Source organism: Haliaeetus leucocephalus, unplaced genomic scaffold, assembly GCF_000737465.1.
Source record: "Haliaeetus leucocephalus isolate CR32 unplaced genomic scaffold, Haliaeetus_leucocephalus-4.0 Scaffold506, whole genome shotgun sequence".
Taxonomy (NCBI): Eukaryota; Metazoa; Chordata; class Aves; order Accipitriformes; family Accipitridae; genus Haliaeetus; species Haliaeetus leucocephalus.
This window is the reverse complement of record NW_010972942.1, coordinates 5,315,832-5,336,381: the sequence shown is the minus strand read 5'-3', so window position 1 is coordinate 5,336,381 and position 20,550 is coordinate 5,315,832. Positions and strand designations below refer to the sequence as shown.

The 20,550-nt window shown below is 38.7% G+C and overlaps 1 protein-coding gene across 2 annotated transcripts in view; it reads right to left on the bottom strand.

Moving 5' to 3' along the window:
• Positions 1–20,550, bottom strand: part of STAU2 (staufen double-stranded RNA binding protein 2) — a 175,311-nt gene that overhangs the window by 132,104 nt on the left and 22,657 nt on the right. For both annotated transcript variants that reach the window (XM_010575882.1, XM_010575883.1), the window contains exons 4-5: positions 15,952–16,111; positions 13,496–13,631 (exon numbers count right to left, since the gene is read on the bottom strand). In XM_010575882.1, coding sequence (XP_010574184.1) covers positions 13,496–13,631; positions 15,952–16,111 — 296 coding nt within the window. The remainder of the gene's footprint in view (positions 1–13,495; positions 13,632–15,951; positions 16,112–20,550) is intronic.

The following is a 20,550-nucleotide window of genomic DNA, read 5'->3' as shown; positions in this document are numbered from 1 at the left end:
TGTGTCTAAGTGGTGTAGCAGGTTGCTAACCATTTCCCCTTGGATTATGGGGGCTTCATTCTGCTCCCTGTTTTCCAGCTCAGGGGTCTGGGTACCCGAAGAACAACTGGTCTTACTATTAAAGACTGAGGCAAAGAGGACATTAAGTACCTCAGCCTTTTCCTCATCCTTTATCACTATGTTTCCACCCACATCCAATAAAAGATGAGGATTCTCCTTAGCCCTCCTTTTGTTGCTTATGTATCTATAGAAACATTTTTTATTGTCTTTTATGGCAGTAGCCAGATTAAGTTTTGGCTGGGCTTTGGCCCTTCTAATTTTCTCCCTGGATAACCTCACAACATCCTTGTAGCCCTTCTCAGTTGCCTGCCCCTTTTTCCAAACGTCATAAATTATCCTTTTTTTTTTCTGAGTTCCAGCCAAAGCTCTCTGTTCAGCTACACAGGTCTTCCCCGCCAGCTCATGTTTTGGCACATGGGGACAGCCTGCTCCTGCGCCTTTAAAATTTCCTTCTTGAAGAATGTCCAGCCTTCCTGGACTCCTTTGCCCTTCAGGACTGCCTCCCAAGGGACTCTGTCAACCAGTCTCCTAAACAGGCCAAAGTCTGCCCTCCAGAAGTCCAAGGTGGCAGTTCTGCTGACTCCCCTGCCTTACTTCTCCAAGAACCGAAAACTATCATTTCATGATCACTATGCCCAAGACAGCCTCCAACCATCACCCACAAGTCCTTCTCTGTTTGCAAACAACAGGACCAGTGGGGTGCCTTCTCTAGTTGGCTCTCTCGTCAACTATGTCAGGAAGTTATCTTCCACATGCTCCAGGAACTCCAAGACTGCTTCCTCTCCGCTGTATTGTATTTCCAGCAGACATCTGGTAAGTTGAAATCCCCCATGAGAACAAGGGCTAGTGATTGTGAGACTTCTCCCAGCTGCTTATAGAATATTTCGTCTGCATCTTCATCCTGGTTGGGTGGTCTGTAACAGACTCCCACCATGATATCTGCCTTGTTGGCTTTCCTCGATTCCTACGCATAAACACTCAACACTACCGTCACCATCATCAAGCTCTAGACAGTCAAGCACTCCCTAACATACAGGGCTACCCCACCGCCCCTCCTTCCTTGCCTATCCCTTCTGAAGAGTTTAATCTCCTTCTGTTGATCATATGTGTATCTGAAATGGTTATGATGACCTTTGACTTAGTAAACAAGGTCAGTTACCTTTATTGAACGGAACTAAGGCTCAGCTGCTGATGTCCACCCCCTTAAGAATTCCCATTTCTGTTTCACTGACACTAATGTCAGACTTGAATCTAAATCAGTAAGATGATTAGACTCCACTTTCTCCTCTTTTGTCATGGAAAAGAGCCTCAAAGCTAAGAGAGTTTTGAGCTGGTTTTTTTTCTAAAGATGATTTCCCTTTTGATCACAACACTGGGGGATTCAGCCCCATTTCAGTGAAACAAATCATCCAAACAAATCATGGTGCCAAAATACATGATGCTGTGAACACAGCTATCCTTTCTGTGATGATAACCAACTTAAACTGGCATTCCTCTTTAAAATATCCTAAAAAGACAAGCATCTTCAGAAGAACCTGGGAATTAGCATTTCGGAAGAGGTGGTAACTATACTTTCTTTCACAGAACACAAGCTGCCACGAAAATCACTACTGTAGAGAAGACCTGAAGAGAAACTATAACACAGTGGTTGCTGGTGAGAAATTCTGTATTCAGACTCCATATATTCTGTTATGAAAGAATCTTGAAAACCTTTCTTGAGAAAATTTAATACTTCCTCAATCTGTGGCAGAACTTTCAGTTCAAAAGGGACAAAGACCTTGGACTAGGAGAGAGTACAATTCCAGTCAGATCTTACTGAGTTATAATCTGTCAAAAATCAGCCACTAACCTTTCTGCTTGCTTCCCTCAGGAAAATTATGACAGCCTCTCAAACTAACATTTGAGCTCTAACAGGAGTTCATCTATGTCATTACCAAAAAAGCATGCAAAGGAAAGAGAATGTATTTACTGGTAACTAATGTTCAGGTTCTGGAAGAACATATTTACTGGTAACGAATGTTCAGGTTCTGGACACAGCTGAAAGGCTGTAACAAGAAAGGAGGCCACCTAGGCTTGCTTCCATTGAACCCACTATCTCACAGGTCTCTCAACTGAAATATCCACAGTTCAGCAGAGGTACAGGGAAAAAGATAAGGGTCAATAAAAAGCTAACTGTGGAAAGAAAGAAATACACCAAAAATGTTCCTGCTTCTGGACGAGCAAGCTGAATCAGTGCTTATTTTTATGCACACCAACAACGCTAGTCTTCTGTCCATATCCTGAAAGTAAAGCTGCCTTAATCAGGTCTAGAGAAAGGGCACCCAGTGAGTTCAAAGCCAACAGACTGAAGAGATTCACAAGGTGCTGGTGCAGGCCATTGGCTCTGAAAATCTTTCAGTCAGAAGGTTTACAGAAACTCTCCCAAGTGGAAAAACAGTGTTGAAAGACAGACATTAAGAAACGAAAGATGAGGAGGATCTGTATTTCACCTCTTTATGCTTTCAGCCTAAGTGAGAATGAGACAAGTCATGGCTGACACTTGGAGACACAGATCTGGAGCCAAATGTACCTTCTCCAGAGCAGATAAAGATGTGAGGAAGTTGAAAACCCAAAGAAAAGAACCCTGTCCACTGAAGGAAGCTTCAGGAGAAAGCCAAAATGTGCGCCAAGGACCACAAAAGGAAAGGGCAGTCCTCTTAACAGATAGAGCAAGAAAGCAAGTGGTCTGGGGAGGTCGTTATATCCTGAAAGACAATGAAGAAAAATATTAATTAAGAGAAGAATAAAGTATTAGGGTTTAGGAGCTCCTCTGTAAATAGGGCCAAGAGGTCATTGACAAAACTACTTAACCTTGAGTGAAGACAGTTTAGAATACCACAATAGTGTAAAATGTCATGCCTTACGTATGACATTTTAGGCATGAAGAGTGATGAAGCATCTAGATGCTCTAAAGCTAAGGTTAAAAAGATTTTAATGGTACCAGATAAGGGTATTGACTTGAATAAAGAGACGCTGTACTGGGAATACTACCCACAAAGCTTACTCTCTATTTTGTCAGCTTGATTTTTAGTCTACGTAACATTATTTTAACAGCTGTCAATGTAATATTGTAAATACACTTAAGAGTGTATATTTTATTGATCCTTGATAGGTTAAATGCACCCATTAATGCAGTGGATGGTAGCGATAGGATGCGTCTGACAGAAGGATTACATGCATGCTGTGCTAGGACATGTCACCTCGCACCATTTTGTGAGCACTGTGGAAATTCACCATAACAGCGTGAGGAGACTGCAGAAAAATTGCTTTTGGACAGAATTTAATGGCGTCTATGGATTCTACAGCAGAATCTGGGTTTTCTGATCCCAGATACTCTATGTATTTTTATGATTTAGAACACTGTAGAAATTAAACATTAGCTGTCAAAAATTTTATTGCAGGAATAAATATCCTCCGTCATTTAAGGAATTTTTATATTTTTTTAAGCCAACCATACTAATCACTATTGTCTAAACTGATAGCTACTGGCAATGGCAAAGCTCATCACCTGCAAGCTCCCTCGCCACTGTTCTTTTGGGAAAACTATCTTAAGACAAACAGATGTTTCTGCTGTTTTAAACTAACAGGAAATGGACTGACTTTCTCCCTTTTCCTTTCCTAGAAACAAATACTAGCAAAGAAAAATCCTAGCACAGCTGTACTCAACACTTTCCTTATAACAATATGTCTGTGTGGGAGGCAGGCAATGAGTGGGAACAAACAGGCCAGGGGAAGTGAAATGTAGCATGCAGAAGATGAACACAAAGAATTCATTTAAAAGTCTGTGAGTGGATTATTACAACATAATGTTGATACACTAACAGGGTAATAACAGTGTGATGTACAAGACTTTGCTTTAAGATATGATCTGAATCCTATCTCAACTGGTAATGTACAAAACTGAATCAATTAACAGTCAGCAATCTCAATCCCTTCCAAGTGAATAGATGTTCAAATCATCAGAAAGCTTTATTAGTATGAACAGAGTGCAGGTTTGGTGGCCGAGTTGCAGCCTGATCTTTAAGGAAATGTGTTCAGGTCAAGCCTGAGAAATAAGATAGTATCATGAAATGCAGAATTCTTGCTGTCTTTGTATGGATACACCAAATATTTCAATTTTCACTGCTGACAAACTGGCACCTTTTACTCACACTAGATTTATATAAAAAAGGGAAAATGCCATTGAAGTTATTGCATTACAGCTTCAGTCATTATAGGAGAAGAAAACTTGAAGAAAATGATGAAACAAAACATTGCAGCAAACCTGGGTTTAATTGATTTATGCTGGAATTACGACATTTTAAAGTCATGAAAAGCTTCAGAATAGAAAAAGGCAACTTTTGAAAGAGTGCTTCTGCTGTGAAATTCTTGCACCAAAACACAAATTCATGCTGCCATCTAATGGTCTAAATCAGCCATTTCCAGCTGAACAATTAAATTGCTAATCTGAACAATCACTTGCAGTACTTTTAGGACTATTCTTTCTTTCCCTAAATTTTAACTCTCTGAAATCCATATCTGTTGTTCAGAATGAGATTACGGTGTATTTAAGGAGATATAACCTATTCTAATCAAACTCTTAATTTCTATTTCCAAGTAGTTTTTAGTATTTCTTCCACAAGGGTTTTTGCCCATTTGTCCAAAAGATTTGGAGGAGGGCAAGGAATGCAGAAAGGAGTTTTCGCAAAGTGAGTCAGTAAACATCTTTATCATCACACCTCTTAATCCATAAAATGCAAATTCTAAGGACAAAACTTTGCAACACTGACTGGAAATTCAGGCAAAGCATCTCTGACTCTTTCTGGCCTTTTTTAGAGGAGGGATGTTGTACCCTATGGCTGAAGTCTGAAGCCGACAACTATAGCAAGGTAAAAATCCCAGTGCCCACCCACACTGCTCCTGACCAAAGGGTTTATTCTCCTGTGACTAACTCAGCTTAACACAACAGGCTTCAGAACCAAGGGTCCACTTCACCTGGGGAGCGAGGGCACTGGTGTCCACAGCCTAACAGCTTTTTGGAGCAAAATATGACTTTGTTCAATCAAAAGCATTTCAGTACTTGCATGCCTGCCTCTCCTTAGAACTGTTATTACCAAGATACGTCCCTAAAGAGTTTGTTCTTCTGATACTTTTCTCTCCCTCTTCTCTCTGGGGAGAGACCTTCCAGTCTTTTCACTGAGATAGTCAGATGACTCCCACTATAGCACTCATAAAATTATTACAAATCAACATTCTTAGGATTATTTCTCAGAGTAGATTTCAGCTCTGGATTCAGATGCCTAAATTTAGTTTCTACACATTAACTAAATACCTAAGTTGCTATTACAGTGAAGCTCTGGAGACATCCCTATGAAATTTAGACATCCTAGTTTATGGCATGACAAACAGCATTCTAGACTAGTGACTGCTCTGACTAGACCTTCCACTGGTTATAATGGGAGACTGGGTTTCTAGTGCACAGGCAGAGACTATTAGAGAGGCAACTGAGCTTGGATCTCAATCCCACCAGCACTGTAAAGAATAGCATCTAGCTGCCTAAACACAAGCACACAGTACCATTTGAGATGCAGTTGTGTACCTAAGACATCCGCATGACGTGACACAGGACTGACCCACGAAAAGCACAAGTTTCCCATGAATAGCTGGAGTCCTGGTGGATTATATGAAATGGTATGATGACCGAACCCCCTTTTAGGGATTCCTTCAATTGCCTAAACTTAGCTACACAGGGCCATTTGAAATGCTCTAGGGTATCTTGCTTGGCCTTCAGCTGCCACTCTAGTAAAGGTCTCCTCTAGGTCTTCTGCCAAATCCACTGGTCCCATGTGGATGTCTCAAACACCCTACAATGTCTCAAGTGGCACTAGAGGCCTATCTTTAGGCAACATAGTGTCCTCACATCTGCCACAGTACATATGCTTGGGAAAAAAAACAATCTGCTTTGTACACAGCTGTGCCTAAAATCCTCCTCTGTTGCAGAAAGCCTCAACAGAAAGCCTCAGTAACTGGAATGCAGCAACAGATAATAGGCTAACCATGTGTCTAGAGTCATGAAAAGATTCCACAGAATAATCTGAACTTTACCTTTTCCAGGCTACTGGCTGATCTAATCAATACTAGATCAAAGTCTTTCAGATCCAACAACCCTTTACATTATGCACTGGACTATTTGTGCCTTAAATGGATGAGGCCTTCCATGCAGAGAGGGGTCTCCTGCCAGAAGGTAAACAGGGTGCTCAGACAGCATAGAAGGACTTCTAAAGGCCAGGAGAATTTCAGACTTCATTCTCTTTCTGTAAATTAGATAACTGGGTTGTATAACTGTAGGTGTACTTCTGGACATAGTCTCAACAGATTTTATGTTGTATCCTGCAGTACAACACACTCACATCAAAATTTGGCTGCCAGAGCTGTTCTTTTGGCTAGATTTTTGGTTTTTTTTCCCCCATAGGACTATGTAAATTTTGTGAAACAGATGAAGATGCGTCAGGATTTAGATTGCATTGCTAAACACTCATGTCAAGTAACACTAGCCTCAAATCTGTTCCCTTTGATGCATGTATTTAATCTTTAACTCAGCATTTGTAGAATAAACAAACTTTTAATTTTATTCCATTCTTTCACCATACAATCTTTTATTAATCTGATGTGACGATTTTAGTAATTTATCCAATAATCACACAGCCTACTCCCTTTTCAATCATTAGATTCCAGAACATGTTAGTCCACTATGAAGCTACCAGTTGCAGATGTAGTTGGCCTAAGACTGGTCCTCAAACTTCCTTTTACTATACCTCATTTTTAAAGTGCTGATTCAGTATTTAGGGCACTGGTCCACAGGGCTGATATACATAATTTCAGGAGCAATTAAGCCCAAAAGCAAACAGTCCCATGCAGCAACTCAGTACCCAGCAGGGGAGCTACCTACCCAGTAGGTAGGAATTACATGCCCACAAGTGATGCCCTGCGCTTTGTGGCCAGGCAGCTTGGCTGGCTCCAGAAGAGGCAAGAATATGCTGCTTCTCTATTTCTCTGAGTTTGGTCTTGCAAACAGCACTGTAAAGAAGCATTCACTGACATCAAAGAAATATGTGCTCAGAATGACAGGGCTGTGAAGAAAAAGAAAAGGAGGAATGGTCTGTGCACTCTCCCCCATGCACTAGGGAGAAAGGTGATAGTCTTCTCCTTAGTCTGTAGTATACAATATACATATGCAGGAAGAAGCAACCACATACAAAATTAACATGAAGGCTCAGTGCAGCAGAAACTGTCAAAGTGCACAGAAGCTGTAGTTTATCCCAGGGATACTGCCACTTTGTGTGACATGCTTACAGAACTATCACACCATCCAAATTCCTCAAAACCAAGTAAGAAACTGCTTTTATGACTTTATTTCCATTCCTTAACTTGTCATTGTTTTTTCTTTGCTCCTATGCTTCACAAGTGTTTTTAATTTTGAAAGCTGCTTTTTTTTTTTTAATAAAGGTTTTTCAAGCTTTCTAGAATGTGGTGAGACATATTTTAAGGAATTTTATATAATAAGCAAATAACTTCTGATATCTCCCCGAAAACAAGGGTTGAGTTTTGTGATCTGTTTAACACTACTTTCCATACTAAAACATCAAAAGCTGCTGTTCAGTTTCTAGTGGTTTTATTTCTTGGCTGAAAACACTTAGTTTAGTTAAGTCTGTAAGATATCATTTCTGTTTTGTCACTTACAGACATTCTATAATTGAAAATACTGCAGGACAATTAAACTTCAGGAATTACTCTCTTCAATTCTAGTTGAAAAAAAAACCCCTTATAATAAAACAAACCAGCATTCAATGGCAACAAGGCAAGCTGGATGACCCTGTAGTCAGAATCGATATTTTATTGTTTAACTGCTCTACATGGTTTAAGCGTACTGCATACTCAGGGATGCAAGGGAGTATGGGTTCTAGCATTGGCTACAGATATGAGTAGTATGCACATGTTTCATCCTCAGCTCTGCCAGTATTTCTCAAACCTGACCCACCGTTTCAAGGCTTGGTCCCTTCCGAGTAGCGTGCCAGTTCTACTGAACTGTGCCAAATGGTGTGCTGACAAATGCGCAACCTAAATCCGTTAGCGAACAGTCCTTGAAAGCATCAGCACCTCCTTCTCCAGAGTCAGTTTGTAAAGCTCTTAGGTAAAAGAAGCCATACAAAATGCAATGTTCACCATTTTTAGCTTTTCTGTAATGTATATTGTTTGAGCTGAAAGGTCGTCACGTGCCTTTGTTGCAAAATTGCTCAAAACTCCTACTTGTGAGGCGTTAAATAGGTAGTATACAACTGGTAAATTTTGAGTGCCAAAAATGTTTTTTTCCTTTATCATAATCTCTGTTAGTAATATAGAAATCTTTGTTAAATAAAAAGTTGTCCAACATGCCTGGATTCAGGGTTCACAGCTTTTTTAAAAGCTCTGCCTTATCAGAGGCCATCAAGCTTCCTAGTACCAAACTTGCACGGATTTTACTTGAATAAAGAAAATCCAGAGAGGACTCCCAAGCTGTCTCATCAGAGTGAGATGAAAAAAGTTTCAAGTTCCTATCTATATTGCAAAATGAACTGCAGTATACAGATACTGAAACTACCAGAGACCTAATCCAATAAATTCACATGATTCAACTCAACATCACACAGACTTTATCAGCTTGGGTCGAGATGCAGTGTAATGGCAATGACCCAATGCTGTTAACAATCTAGCACATATTGCATTCACTAGCTTGAGTGAAGAGCCAGGCTAATACCTCCATACCTCATCCACTCCCAAGCTGGACTGTATTTTATCTACTTAACTACCCCTTAAGAGGGGAGCAGACTTGCCCTGCACTTCCTAACTTAGCACAGGAAGAGACTTTCAAGGCTAACACCTTACGCTGGTGTCACACACTGCCTTAAATGCCCTACTCTCTGCCATGCTAAGAGTTTTGCATTTGCAATTCTGTAGCCTGCCTTCCACTTGCAGGTCTGTAACCCTTCAGATAAGCTGCCTGGCCAGTGTCTTCCAGAGTTTCTCTAGCTGTATTTTTCCCTTGCTGTTCTCCCTGTGCTGTTATTCTCAAGGCCCTTCACCTGCAAATACCAATACGTTGACAGTGTTGTATCTATAGTGTACCATAGCCCTTCTCTCCTCTGCCCTTTTCCTTTCTTTTGGCAGTAGCTTTTTGTATACATTACAGAGCCCAATAACATGCATGCACAAAGCTCAATAAGCAGCATTCAACACCTGCCCTGATGCAGCACTACCAGCATCATAAGCAGGAACAAGGAACAGGGAGCTTGAGCAGGTCCTGATGAAAACCACAGAATTACTATGGGAAAGTGTTATGGGGAAGATTTGCTGCATGGGAAACAACACACAGAGGAGGATGCTTGTCTGGGAGATCCCACCACTTCCCTTCCAAGCTGGCCACTGGGAAAACTTTCCCTTTCCCTATTTTTTCCTCTCACTTGTTTGCTTTCCTTTATTCCATGAAACTAACTTTCACCTTCAGTATCAATTTACACCATCAGCTACAGACCTTGCAAATGGATCTTTGCACCTTGCATGTAAACCTGTTTCAACATCTTCTGCGCAACACGCTGCCCATAAAAATATGTTCTACTGCATGTGAGAGTGTAGTTTTTCACACGCTTAAATCAACCTGAGCTGCCCTAACTTCCAAACATACATTCCTGTCCCCTCTCTGGTGAGGGCACAAGCTCTTGTGTGACTAGGTGAGGAGGTGTTTAAGTATAGTTGTAAGTCTAGGATTAACTTCTCCATTCCTTTCCCCCTCCAAATTGATTCATTTCCGAGCAGCTCAACTCCCAGTGCTGGAGCCAGGAAACTTGCAAGGACACAAAGCTGGGGACAAAGGACAGAGGAGGAATCACTGCCACCTCAACATAACTCATCTTAGCCTGACATGGAAGCTAGCCCTCAACTTTGCATACAAATAGCAGCTCTTAGACCACATTTCCATGAGTTACTGAAAAGGATCTTTTGTGTCACTTGAAACACTAGATTTAACTGGTCTAAAGATATGCCCTGGGATGAACTTAATGCTTTATTTTTTCCTCAAGCTATTCATCTTGCCAGAGTCAAAGTTCCCTAACACAATCTCCTAATCTTAATCTGTATCTTCACCTATTTGAAAAGCACATTTGTTTAAACAGACATCAGTAAAGGGAATTTAGTCACAGTATAACAGTCAAAACCAGCTTCCAACTTATTTAACGTATTTTGTATATTTTAATAACAGGTAATAATCTACAGTCAGAAACTGATGAAAATGAAAAATACTGATTACAGCATATTACCTGTGTTGTTTTTCAAATCTTATTTTTAAATAGTTTACATGGTCTGCGTTTACCCGGAAAACCCAACAACACTTATATTCTACTACCCAACTGCTAAAAATCAGCAAACAAATGCTACATACAACATGGCAGTACAAGATAATAAACGTAACATATCATACCATGGGAACATAACACAGTACTACAGCATGTGCTTCGTATTTGGGACTTTGCTCACTATAACAGATCCAGAATCTGTCTCCAGACTTCCCTCCGGTGCGGGTGGGTAGGAGGTGCACAGCAATCCTGACTGGCAGAGGAGCAGGATCCTGCGCATCGAGGAGCCGGCAACCCACGCTGCAGCCAGCCTGAGCCGGCGTGGGCTGTGCTGCGAGGCCCGTGCCCAGCATGGCTCACAGGACGGGGCTGTGCTGCACAAATTGCTCAGCCGCAGGACAGACTCGCTGCAAGAAGGGCCTGTGGTCAGCACCCCCTCGGTACCACCCGCATGGCCTTGCCTTTGTCTAACAGTGCAGCAAGAAGTTCTCATGTGAACATTGTTCCTGTTTTGACTGCAGCAGTGACAGAGTTGTCTCCTTGTAAGAAAATCCTGTAAGAGTGTGAATAACCGAGAAGGGGAGAATGTCTGCTGCGGCCAAGGTCTGCATGGCAGGCTGCACATGAGTTGCAGTCCTGTTCGATGCTACACCGCTTAGGGCTCCCAGCATCTGAAGAGGTGGAAGATTATCTGCGCTATTCTCTTCTTATACCATAGCTCTAATAAACAGCATTTTAAATGATACTTTACAGCGTCTAAGTGCCTTTCTTACTGGGATCATAACGGACCAGCACCTCCCAATGCAAAACAAGGCGATGCACTATTATTTCCAACACAGGAGTAGTCCCAAAACAGTACTATATGGCATCACTCTTCTGTTTCCTCTTTACTCTGGTATTCATGTGTGAGCCAGTGTATGCACAGAGGGTATGTGTTTATACAGACAGACAGGCATATCTAGCTAATTACTACTTAGTTATAGTTATTTATCAATTTACTAGCCACAGTATTATTAGCCATCCTGCATGGGCAACTGCACTCAAATAAGCACAACAAAGCAGGCAAGCACAGATTCTGGCCTTCTGTCCCACCCTGCATGTTTGTTTCGTGATCAGAAAAATCAAATGCCCTTGGCTACCTAATGTGACCAAAGAAATAAAGTTCAGGTACCATTTTACCCTACCATGGGAACACGGTTCCCATGAACGAAAGTTCCCAAAGAAGCAAACTTAAAGATTGCACTAGACGTACTAATCATTTTCTATGAAAAGAAATAAAATCCTAAAAGTTACCAACTGCTAAGTGTTTTGGGGTTCTGCTTCCACAAATATGTTTCAGTAACTAAGTTCAGATTCCAGAATTCCGATCTTATGTTTTTTACTAGCTTGCATTTTTCCCAGCCTAGCCTTTATATCTGTTCGTCAAACTAATCTCATTATAAAAGCAATTTAAATAAATGTAGGATTTCTAAATATTAACAAAACTCATTTCAGCACCATAGTTAGCTTTTTAAACTGTGACATATGTAAGCAGAGACTCAGGTCAGCAGCAAATAGAAATGTAACACAAGTAATACAACAATCAGGCACTGTTCTGCAGAGTAATGAAACAATTTTCTTTCAGGTTATTTTTGTTTGTTTGCCTTTTTCAGTTCTAAGTATTGTTGCTATTAAAAAAAAAATCAGAATTAAATGTTGAAGACCTGAAGCTATCACGATTTAAAAATCGGGGGGAAAGTAAAATAAGATTAAATCAACTGAAATACTTTCCTTAAATGCTGCATTTTCATTTCAAACTCCTTAATTTTTAAACATTGCTGTAAATTCAATTTCTAATAAAAGAGTAATTTTGAACTAAAACATTTCTTCAGAGTTCATAAACTCATTCTTTTTGATAATTATGATATGTATAACATTAATAGGAAATCCATTAAGCAATCCTTTATAAGAAAAGCAACATTTTTCACTGATAAAACATACTATTAGAAATTCCTGACTGTTTTGTTTTGGTTTTTTCCTTATTTTACAGATTACACTTGGTATCACTTTTGGAGCTCCTAAAGACCTGATCTAATACAGTCCCTCTGCAGAAAAATGGGGGGGGGGGGGGGGAAACCAACCCAAAACCAAACAAAAAACTATCTCAGAGAAAGAAGTTCTTGGGATTGAAAATTAATACATGTAGTACCTTAAGGTTCTCTCAGACTGTTGAATTAGATACAAACTACATTTAGTTCAGGATGAGCTAGAACAGTTTTTCTATGTGTGCTAAAAATGTACAAATACCAAAGATGAAGATGTTTCAAAAATTTAGAACACACTGAAGAATGAAATATCTGGATGCTCAGTTAATAAAACTGATCCACCCACATAAATTTTTAAACTTTCTAATCTTTAAGAATTTCATAGTTTAAAGACAAAATTTTGAGCACTGTCTTCTCAATAATTAGTCCAACTTACTACAGTAATGACAGCATTGATGGAGGGCTCTGAATATAGGTTTCTAAACTGTGAAATAAAGGATTTTTCCTAACCAAACACTAAGGATTAAGGAACTGAGATAGCTGACCAGGCAGAATGGTTAAAAGAAATGGAAACCTGAGAATGGTTTCAAGCCAATTTTCAAAATGCAGCCCTCTTAATTTTATATCCAATTTCTAAGAAAAGAGTGTTTCATTTTTAATGATACAGATTCTAATCACATGACACAACAGCAAAGAAAAGCAAAACCTCTCTCTGAAGTTAATGTTCTGCCTCCTCACTGCCATGGCTGTAGACTGTAACTCCAGTATGCACATTAAAAAAAATAGAAACAGTTGGTTTACATGTCTTTATTCCTTGTGACATGCTTAGGGCACCTGTTTTCTTTTAGAAGGACATAATGTGTGTTTCTAAATAAGGCTGCAGAGACTCTCCTTAGTAAAAATCTTAGGTTTATTTTACACTGAAAATAACCTAGGAAGTTCATAAAGATTTAGAACACATGGATAAGGAAAGGACAAAACCCACCAAATAATAGAAAAAGTACAAACCTCTGATTGTACATGCCCCGGAAATTATAATTTGCTCTGTAATTGGGAATTGGTTTTGGATCTAATGGCCTGTAGATGGCAGGCTCTCCTCTTTTCATAGCCAGACCATTCAGCTCCACTGTTGGAGTTATACTGCCTGCAAAAAACCCAAAGAATACATGTAAGGCACTTAAACCACAAAAGCAGGACTGAGATGAGCAGAAAAGAGAGAGCTGCATGGTATTTTTTTTCCCTTAAATTAAAAAAGCAGCAACTACGATTACATTTCAGTTTCTCTAAAAGACAGGAATATAGATGCCTGCTTAATCACAAGCAATGAAAAAGAACACTTAAACATTTATCTCAGTGCATTCTCTAAGCAGTTTCAGTAGATTAATCTTCACATATGAATGAGAAAGTCAGTACTAATATCAAGCTGGTTATTCATCTTTCCAACGTGCTTATAATACATTATGACACTTTCTGAAACTACAATGGTAAAAGAATACTGTCTCTTCCCACTGAATACCATGAAATAAAACCACAAATAGAGCAAAGAGGCATTGAAACAAGCAAGCACTAATAGCTATTACTGCAGTCATTTGGTAATCTTACGATGTTAGAAAAAAGTGTTTTATTTGCAAGACTTGAAAACCTAAGACTAGGACTAAAAACTAATGATCTAACAGGAATGATCTAACAAATTGAAAATACAGCTACTGGAAATCAGTGTCACTACAGCCATCTACTGGTGACATAATACAAAACCAGAAAGCAGCCAGCACTTGCCTACTTGCATGGTCTCCAAAATGCCAAATAAAAAGCTACACTGTGACTTCTTTTTTTTTTTTTCCAAATAAAATGTTCAGCTACAGTATTCTCCACTTGCACTGTTGTAAGAAAATCCTAAATGAGCTAAATGTACATTCCAATAAAAAGTTGTTAACATTTTCTCAAAATATTTTCAGAAGAGGTTCAAATGAATCTAGCCTTAAAACAGCTATGATGAATTTGCCAGTCTGCCATTGAGGCTGTATATGCCAAATTATGAAAATTTTTACGCAATACTTATTCAAAAACTTCTACCAACAACAATTTTTATATTTTCCAGAGCAAGGAATGACTATGAATTCAACTAAATAATAAAAATGCAAAACGTCATTTTGATGAGAAGATACCTGTGCACATACAATACATCCTTCTTAGAGCAAAATTACAGTGTTAAGTGATACAATTTTTTAATGAATTCTCTTATAGCCTATTTCTTTTGTTATCAGCTTTTCCCTTTAAGAATATGCTTAAAGCAAAAAAAAAAAAAAAAAATAGAAGCTGAGTAATACTCTGCAATGTCAAGAATGAACTCAGGGTCCGTTTTTATAGGGGTCTGAGCCTCCTGCTTTCTAAACAGCCAAAGACAGTGACTGTGAAGGACACAGGGCAAACCCACTGTCCTGGGTCTGGAGAAGCAATGTATTGATCTCCAAAGGAGCAAGAGAATACTATCGTATTGCTCTCAAAAAAATCCTTAACAGCTAATGCTCAGGATAATACTCAAAGCTCTAAAGGAAACTTACTCCTGCTTTTTTTCCAACACAGAAATTAACTGCAAAATTACTCCATTTTAAAAAAATGGCTGAAGACAACTTTTTTTAAAAGGGAGAGAGGGGCAGAGGGAAATAAAAAGTGAAGAAGGGAAAAGGGCAAGAGGGGGAAAAAAAGGAGTGTAAAAAAGAAAAAAAAAAGAAAAGATTACTTTTTTTCCTTGCAGTTTGCTTTTTTTTATATTAGTTTGAAATAAAGTTAGGAATATATTTCTTATTTATTTTATCAAACAAGACAGAACAGATCACTGAGCGCGTGGTTGAGATGTGTACCTCAAAAGGTGTTGCACGCATAGAAGGTAACTCACAGGTAACACCTCAAAATGAAGGATGCCAGACACCAATATACATCCTTTCTATTATTCAAACAACAGTTTCTAAAGACATATAAAAGCACAGGTTGCTATGAAGGAAAACTCACAATGCAGGAAATTACCTGTCACAGTTCTCATGCCAAATCCTAACCTTTTATTTACACTACATATGCAATTTCACAGGATTGCACTGGATAAAATTTCCAATTTCATTGGAAAATCAGCTAAAATAACTTTTTGGGAAAAATGTTTTACTATGGTAATAATGGTCAGTTCAATCTGGTTTTGTCCTGACTACTGTTGATCACATACAATCACTTTGTACACAACCAAGCCTTATCTAAATAATATATTCACTTACAGTTCAACCATTTCAGGTATGCACATTAAAAATTCTCCTGTGCAAACTCGCTAGAGGTTCTTCATTATACTATCATACGTACAAGACAGCTATGTTGATTCCCATCCTCCAACTTAACTTATATCTTGTTAAATTTATTTATTAGTGGTATAATATTCTAACACTTCAACAAGATTTAACACACAGAGGAAAATGTCATACCTGGATTATTATTAACATTGTTTTTGGGTGGTCTAGGCGTTGGTTTGGGAAGGGTAGTTTCATTCAATGCTTTGCTAGCAGCAGCATGTTGGGCCTTTTTAATACTGCTTCCTTCAGCTTCCCATGTCTGCTCTCCGAGAGTCAGCTGCACTGTGAACATCTTCAAAGACAAAGAACAGGTAAACACTGGCAAGAGTATCACTGTGCATTAGACCAATCTGTATAAAAACTTCCAGGGCTCAAGAGAAACAGTGCTCTCTTTTCATTATATTCAACTCCCAGATAACACATCTGATTCTTACAGAGATAAGTGAGTCCTTATCAGTGGGCAACATTTGGCCTTTCAAATGACAAAGTAAAATAGCGTAATTGTCCTGGTGCCAGATGGGATAGAGTTAATTTTCTTTCTACTAGCTGGTATAGTGTTATGTTTTGGATTTAGTATGAGAAGAATGTTGATAACACACTGATGTTTTCAGTTGTTGCTGAGTAGTGTTTAGACTAAGTCAAGGCTTTTTCCGCTTCTCATGCCCAGCCAGCAAGAAGGCTGGAGGGGCACAAGAAGTTGGAAGGGGACACAGCCAGGACAGCTGACCCAAACTGGCCAAAGGAATATTCCACACCATGTGATGTCATGCCCAGTATATAAACTGGGTGAGTTGGCCTGGAGGCGGGATCTCTGCTCAGGAACTAACTGGGCATCAGTTGGTGAGTGGTGAGCAATTGCATTGTGCATCTCTTGTTTTGTATATTCCAATTCTTTTTTTATTATTATTATTGTCATTTTATTATTGTTATTATCATTATTAATGTCTTCATTTCTGTTCTATTAAACTGTTCTTATCTCAATCCACAAGTTTTAATTTTTTTTTTTGATTCTGTCCCCCATCCCCCCGGGGTGGGGGGGAAGTGAGTGAGCGGCTACGTGGTGCTTAGTTGCTGGCTGGGGTTAAACCACAACAGTAATGTTAATGTCAACTATCAAAGAACAGAATAATATTTAAACCAAGTAAAAACTGCAGACTTATCCTCTGCTCTTGGGAGACTATATACAAGTCAGTTAAGACCACATTTCTTCACACATTTGAACGTGTTTAGTGACTTTACCTGTAGAAAAAAGGTAAAGAACACTACTTAAAAAAAAAGTAATTTTGTAATAATTCTGAATGGATATAAATGACTGCACACTCTTCAAGGCACCTGAGAATTTGGCCCAAAGAGTTTTACCCAGTGAAAAAATTTCTCACACGACCTGATTTCTGAAAATAATGTGTATTGTTAGGGCAGAGCCACAACTCAAGTATGTTCAAAAATAAAGTAAGAAAGAAAAGAAGAACTATCTTTTTGAAAGAAACTGCAGTTCTTTAATGTGGACTCTATAGTGAAGACAGGAACTGTAAAAATTCAGAATTCAGAAACGGACTACTGATAAAAACCACATATATTTCAAAACCTGCAATAAAGGATTATTACAAGCAGTATCTATGCTGTGCAAGTTGTGAAAATAAAACTCAATATATATTTAAGATATTAGATAGAGTCTATCTTCTGTATGATACATACATGTTCTGTTTAAATTTGAGCATCTAAGAACAAGAGGAGAAAGGGTAAGAACTCAATGTCTTTTCCATATCAATTCCATACATATAAGGCAGGATTTAATAGTCAGATACACACAGTAAACTAAGATATATCTACCTCAGAAAACAGGCTAACTACTTAAGGCAACATAAAGAAATCTACTTATTACTGTGAGCAGTATATAAAGTAAAATTTTCATTTCAATAGTTATTTGCTCTATGATTTTTAAAATTATGTAAACTTGCTAGATCCAGGACCAGATATCTAGAGATGGGCATGATGAGCAACCTTTAAATTTGCCTTAACATATATTTTCATTTAGCATGTACTTGCAAACAAACATTTGAAGACAGGTATATACGTGCCTCCCAACTCAGCCCTATACACATGCGCACAGTGATATGAACTGAATGCTATAAATACATACTTGTGTCTTAATTACAGCCTCAAGTTTTGGCCTACTGTAATTTTCACAAGCACAGTGCTAGTCCCTATATCACACTTCCTATCACCATGTTGTTTTTTTCCACAGCAGTCATGGCAATTTCCTTACAGACAAGGATGAAGAGAGAAATAGTCTCTTAATTTTGCACTCTGTCAAACCCTACCCCCTCCTGAAAGCTAAGTTGGGTATTAAGAGCTAAATACCCATAATCATATAAATTATCTATAAACATGCATCCTTATTACTAAAAGAACTGAAATTTGATTTCTGGATCTGGAGTTTATATATTTTGCAAGAAAGTATCAGTGTAGTATTTTTATTGCAGGAGAATAAACTTGAATTTCAATAAAAATATGATGAATAATGGCTACTTATCTACCTACAGCTGTCATCTTAGTGCTTAGAGCAATAAACAGGAATTCAAGATAATAAAGGGTTTGCTCAGTAAATTTCTATAGCCAGAGCTCTAACCTTCTCACTTAGCCCATCTGACAAAAAAACTCCTGCAAAAAAACACACACAGTACTCTAAGTGGGAATTTAATTAAAGGAATAAAACTGCCTAAAACCAAAATCTGGAGCAGCCAATGAAGTAGTCAAGTCCTGCAAGACTGGAGTTGACAGTTCTGCTACAGATTGAGAGGCATTTCTCACCAGTTTTCTGAGGAAGTTTGTATTACTTACATCCAACCTAATTTACCTGATGGCTAGAGAGCAGAAATGCAAAGGCCACCGCGCTTTGTGCCTTTCACTCCGCCGTGTCCGTAAGGTCAGTCTCCCTTAGCTCTAGTAATCCTTTCCTCCTCACTTTTTCTGAATGTAGAACCTTCTCTCCTTCTTCCCAGCCTTTTGAAGCCTAGTGTCCCTTACCTCTTTCCCTCTTTGTACCACCATTCACTTTCTTTTGCCACTGTACCTTTTGTCTCCTGAAAACACCATTGACATAGAAGCACAAAAGAAATGATCAATCTGACTAATGTACTCAAAAGCATTGTTTATGCTAACAAAGACTTTCTGATTTTTCTTATGATGAAGAATCCACATGGAGGGCAGGCTCCTAGAAACCCTAACTGCACTGTCAAGAAGCATCACTCCTCTCCCAGCTCCCCTGGTCCTAGTTTCCCATTTCACCCCAATTGTCAAAACTTACTCTCCAGAGACAACTAGGAAAAAAGTATATAAGAATTTGCTAGCATTTGTGATCACAATGCAGACAGCTGTCTTGTAGAGCATGTCTCTGAAAATCATGAAAACCACTAGTGGACAGGAACAGAGTATGTGTAGGAGGAAGGCAACGTGAGACGCTCCTTAAATGGCAAACGGCATCAGCAGTATTACATCCTTCAGGTCATGCTTTCTAGGACAAACTCAGCTCTGTTTCACAAATTCTATCAGGTATATCATCATATTACTAGCCAGACACTATACTAAACTGCTAACACAGTCATAATAATTTCTATGTCTCTGCTTTTTGTAGGTCAAAGATACACAAGTCTGCATAATCTTATTAGTATCATCCTTGTTCTTCATCCCCTTCCCTCCCTTGTTTTTCTCATTTGCTGCACAGGTCAAAATCAGACTTAATATTCTTTTGAGTCTACAGAGCACATATCTTTTTTTTTTTTTTTTTTGACGATTATGAGTGTAATTAAAAATAATAAGAGGTAAATTGAAAAACTGAAAAAATAAGAAGTCCATTGAAAATCTGGCTTTCAAAAGTGCAGCTAATGCAGGCTCAAGTAATTTCAATTATATTAGTTCCTTTAAAAGTAATAACAAATATATGTGAACTATTTCTTATCCTGCTAAAATTTGAAGTATAGTATGAATGTAATGTAAACCAAATCTCTTTACCACTGAGGAATATGAACTGCCAAAACCACACTTTTTGGTACAACCAAAGCACTTCCTATTTCACATTAATGGAAAAAAGATAATAAAATAAATATACAATACAACAGTGAAAAGTTACAGAAAGCGCAACAGATTTAACGTGCTGCAACCTAAAACCAACCAACCAGTGTATCCTGTGGTGCCAAATGTTGCCAGGAAGGGGAAGGGCACTTCCATTTCCATTTGCAATAAGGGATTCTAAAAGCTTGCTGATTCTCAGCAGCCCTGCACCTGCTGACATTTCCACCAGCATAAAGGATGCATGAACACCAGCCAAACCAGAAGGTCAGTAATTTGCATCAACTCTGCGCTAGCTAACAACAAAACACACAACTGAGAAACAAGGGGCAATGGCAGAGAGACAGCTCACGACTAGCTGAAACTGTTACTAATCTGCAGTGTGATCCCACTGTCTAACAGAGTTTTGCCACTCTAGAAATACTGAGTACAAAGCAGCTATTAATTATGACATTGTCTCTCTCAGTTTTTCAGGCTTTTTTCTCTTCCCCCAGATTGCTCCTAACTAGGGAGGAAATTCAAAACTACACCTGAAAATTATTATCCTGAGAATATCCCTCTGTGTTCCCCATCATACATAAGCATCCTAATTTGTACTTATGAAATGAAGTTGGATATCCAAATTAATATAAGAACTGACCAGAATTAACTGTCAGTTCATTA